This window comes from Haematobia irritans, chromosome 1, assembly GCF_050003625.1.
Source record: "Haematobia irritans isolate KBUSLIRL chromosome 1, ASM5000362v1, whole genome shotgun sequence".
Classification (NCBI taxonomy): Eukaryota; Metazoa; Arthropoda; class Insecta; order Diptera; family Muscidae; genus Haematobia; species Haematobia irritans.
In genome coordinates this window covers 207274866-207279675 of record NC_134397.1, presented here as the reverse complement: position 1 = coordinate 207279675, position 4810 = coordinate 207274866, and the positions used below count along the sequence as shown (strand labels likewise).

The 4810-nt window shown below is 32.7% G+C and overlaps 1 protein-coding gene across 1 annotated transcript; it reads left to right on the top strand.

Annotated features, from left to right (window-relative positions):
- The first annotated feature begins 686 nt into the window (after positions 1 to 686).
- Positions 687 to 1929, top strand: Gip (hydroxypyruvate isomerase-like protein Gip). The gene has a single exon (XM_075292680.1). It carries the CDS (start codon positions 961 to 963, stop codon positions 1744 to 1746), a length of 786 nt encoding a protein of 261 aa, XP_075148795.1. The 5' UTR covers positions 687 to 960; the 3' UTR covers positions 1747 to 1929.
- Positions 1930 to 4810: the final 2881 nt, after the last annotated feature.

Sequence of the window (4810 nt, the reverse complement as noted above, 5' to 3'; positions counted from 1 at the left end):
CCAGTTATAATGAAATCTGCGACAAATATTTATAATTTTATGACGTTTTTTACTCATTTAGTTTTCACTTTAGTGAAAATTAGCGGCTAAACTCGAACTTAATACCCACCTTAAACGTAGTAGAAAATATTTCATGTATTAAGGCCGGTACTCTGTTCGGTTTTCGCGTTGAAACTCCATACAAAACCAAAAAAATGCGAAAAATTTGCGAAATTTTTTCCATTTGTGATACTTTGTTTTTTCGTGTTGAAAAACTGACGTTTATAGCACGGCGCCATTTGCAATGTGAATTAAGAAATAATTTATTTATTAAAAACTATTTGTGCGGGTTTATAAATCAAACACGGGCCATATTTTTGTTCCGAAACTATACAAATGATCAAAGGAATAGCAGATCAATTGCCCAAGGAAAAATAAAATGTTATTTTGTAAAAACAAGAAACAACCACCAACTTAATCCAATATCGCTCCCTATAAATAGCGCTCCAAGCTACCTAAAAAAACGCCGCTTTCTATGTGCGAAATAATGGTTTCCATAAAAATTTTTCGCAAGAATGAACATAGTACCGGCCTTTACGTGTTAACGTTCCTTTAATGTTGTAATGGGATGTTCGCGTTGATACGGCATCTCACTATTTCGCAGCTGACGTTTCATTTCCAACATTCCCCTCTTATTTATTATAAACTTTTTATTATTGCAAATTATTCAGTTTTATGCTCACAAAGCTACAGTATAAGAAGTAGGTGACACGAAGCTTTACTAATTATAAATAGTAATAGCGGATAAAAAAATACGTTTAAAAAAGAGTATCAAAGAAAACACAATTGTTCCCCCTTCAAAGACATACAAAAAATACAAAGCACTTTAAATTAAATCATAGAAACATCAGATAACAGCCAATGCAACAAGTGCATTCGAAAAAAAAGTCACCTTTGTTATCACGTGCCTCTTAGCTTAAAATGGCTCTTAAATTTGCGGCAAATCTAAATTTTCTATTCACTGAAGCTGCGAGTATTGCGGAGCGTATAGTGCTTGCTCACAAAGCAGGATTCCAAGCTGTTGAAATACCCTACCCAAGGTCAGAAGAAGCTGCTGTTGTCAAAGCCAAAGAAGAAACCGGTATAAATGTATCTCTGTTAAACATAGCTTTGGGCAGTAACGAATTACAATTGGGAGCTACAAGTGTGCCAGGTGCCGAAAAACATTTTCAAAGTCATTTAAATGAAACCGTCAATTTAGCTAAGCAATTGCAATGCCAAAAAATTCACCTAATGTCAGGCTTGGTAAAGACTAGCTCACGCGAAGAACATTTAGCCACATATTTGGCAAATTTGAAATATGCTGTTGGCATTTTAGAAAAAGAGAATATTGTTGGTGTAATTGAACCAATTAATCCATACTCTGTACCCTCGTATTTTATGAACTGCTATGATATGGCTGTAACTGTATTGGATGAAGTTAAAAGTAATAATCTAAAACTTCTCTTGGATGTCTTTCATAGACAATTGATTCGTGGTAATCTAAGCAATGGATTCAAAGAATTGTCTCCATATATTGGTCATATACAGATAGCTCAAGTACCACATCGCCATGAACCTGATCAGGCAGGAGAATTGGATTATGCCCATGTTTTCGAGTTGATATCAAGAGCTGGCTATGCAGATTGGATTGGTTGTGAATATAAACCAAAAACCACAACCACCGAAGGTCTCCAATGGCTTGAGAAATATGGACAAAAGTTATAAGGCATTGAACTCGGCATATAAAAAATATAATAGAGGGAACCACAATTTATCTTATTTTGGAGGGTTTGATAAATAGAAAATTTACACAATTTTAATTAAATTTCCATATAAGAATGTACATAGAGTTTTGAGATAAGCTGTATTGAATTAAAAGAAAAAATTGAACACATTTTTTAAATTAAATTTTGTAATTTATTTTTTGGAAAATATTGGAACCAGCTATTAGGCGTTGAACTTTTTCTCTTATCCTAATAAATTTTTTAGCAGGTGCAAAATATAGCTTATGAACGCATACATTGCATATACATGCGTTGAATTGCAGTAGACTATACAATTTTCACAAAACTCAGTACTTTTTAAATACTCAAAAATGTCAGTGGGATAGAATCCATAGCGGGAATGCTAATAAATGCACTATATTAGCTATTAATCTTAGGTGGACGTCCCCTTCCCACCATTACGTTTTTCATTGGCGAGTGCACAGTTTTGATGGCCTACGACGCACATGATAAGCATGTCGCTCTTGAAGTTGTACCGGGTCATTTGGCAGGAGTCCTTCAAGCAGTGGGTAATGCAGAGTTTAAACTTGTATCCCACTGCAGTGGCAATCTTCGAAGACTCCGAAGTATTACATAGGAGTAGAACGTATTACTAACAAGTAGGATTGCCATCATTATATAAATACAAAACAATAATACAATCCCATCCACAGAACACAACCTACTAGCACGGAGCCACCGTGGTGCAATGGTTAGCATGCCCGCCTTACATACACAGGGTTCAAACCCAGTTGCGACCAAACACCAAAAAAGTTTTTCAGCGGTGGATTATCCCACCTCAGTAATGCGGTTGGGTGACATTTCTGAGGGTTTCAAAACTCTTCTCTAAGTGGTTTCACTGCAATGTGGAACGCCGTTCGAACTCGGCTATAAAATGGAGGTCCCTTGTCATTGAGCTTAACATGGAATCGGGCAGCACTCAGTGATAAGAGAGAAGTTCATCACTGTGTTATCACAATGGACTGAATAGTCCAAGTGAGCCTGAAATATCGGCCTGCCACTATATCTAACCTAACGGACTCTGTGTTATATGTCTACTAGTGGACTGCAAAAACTTCTGATGGGAAGTTGTAATTTTCGCTTATTTTTCAGAACGCAATTAGATTTGGCCAGAAAGGTAAAATCATCGGTAAATGCTCTAGAAGGGCAGTGAGTTTCTGGAGTAGAATGGGGATCACGGTGGATTAAATTATACAAAAATGATAGAGTTTTTGCTGTTTGGTAGAATTCTTGATGTTATGGTAGCTTTTGCAAAATATTCTTCTCAAAAAATTTTCTATAGACAAAAAGTTTGGACAAAATTTTCTATAGCAATAAAATTTTGGCAAAAGTTTCTATAGCAATAAAATGTTGGCAAAATTTTCTATAGAAATAAAATTTTGGCAAAATTTTCTATAGAAACAAAATTTTAGTAAAATTTTCTATAGAAATAAAATTTTGACAAAATTTTCTATAGAAATAGAATTTTAGCAAAATTTTCTTTAGAATTAGATTTTGCAAAATATTCCTCTCAAAAATGTTTCTATAGACAAAAAGGTTTCGACAAAATTTTATATAGAAATACAATTTTGACAAAATTTTCTATAGAAATAAAATTTTGGCAAAGTTTTCTTTAGAAATAAAATTTCGACAACATTTTCTATAGATATAAAATTTTAGCAAAATTTTCTTTAGAAATAAAATTTTAACAAAAGTTTCTTTAGAATTAGATTTTGCAAAAAATTCCTCTTAAAAAATTTTCTATAGACAAAAAGTTTCGACAAAATTTTCTAAAGAAATAAAATTTTAACAAAATAAAATTAATGCAAAAATGTATATAGAAATAACATTTTGGAAAAATTTTCAACAGAAATTTCTCCAAATTTTGGTAGATTATTTTTGGCTCGAGCGGGGATCCAATAAATGTTTTTTTCCTTTCAAAATATTCCCTTTTACTTAAGGAATACGTCAGATCAGGCACAACAATAATGTCTAGTTGCTGGAAGGTAAGTTTAATTTTTTTTATTTAGATAAAAAATTGTTAATATTTCATTTGCATAGTATTAACCACTCCAAAAACCCAGACACTGACTAGCACACTAATACCATAGAATGACTATGGATATTAAAATGTTCTTTGCCGTAAACAATATATTTTCTCAACAGATATCATTACGTATAATTTAATGTTCCCATTGTTTTTGGTAGTTTTTCACAGTTTTTCGAAATCGTTAAAGTAACTTATCACATTTTTATTTAAGAAATACGTTTCTTGATTTATTTTTTACTCAATTGGAATTTATTATTACAAGTTTTTTTGTAATCATCTTTTATTGGCCTATAGGCTTGGTTATTTTCTAAAATAAATATAAATAAAAAAATACAATTTATTTTTCTACTATAGTGCAAGACGAGCAAAATTCCTTTAGAGAATTCTGAAAGTTTGCTGGTCAATTGTACGACCCCAGATCGGAAAACTTAGAGGCGGAAATAGCCCAATTCAGACTAGAAAATCAAGAAGAAACTATCACTATGTCGTACTCTTCAGAAGAAAGTGAATACGAAGGTGATAGGGAGGAAACCTTTGGTGCAATGTCGAATACTCGCTAATATTTCCGTTGTTGTGTATAATATATGACTGTTCTATATGTATAAATGGTTCCGAACCCGACAAAATCTTGGAATGAATGGGGGCCGACTCTAGCACATAGATCAACATGTTACAGGCTTTAGTCCCAAATTTTCTTTCTATGGATCGAGTCCAAAGGAGGCAAAGTGTAAGCATTAGTTATAATAAAGTCAAATTAATGAATGGAAGAAATAACCAAATACAACATTAAAGAAATATTTCAGTAATAAGACAAAAAAAATATTTTTTTTAATGAGAATCAAATCTTAACAACTTCGCTCAAAGAAGACCTATGAAAACATGTTATACTTCAATGAAAGTCCAGAAGGTGGACTTTCATACTAGAAAGAGGAAAGTTAAGGGTAATTTTCATAAGCGCCGGAGCTTATATTAATAT

What these genes read in the sequence shown, in the direction of transcription:
- Gip (XM_075292680.1), top strand. Translation starts at nt 961, where the DNA reads ATGGCTCTTAAATTTGCGGCAAATCTAAATTTTCTATTCACTGAAGCT.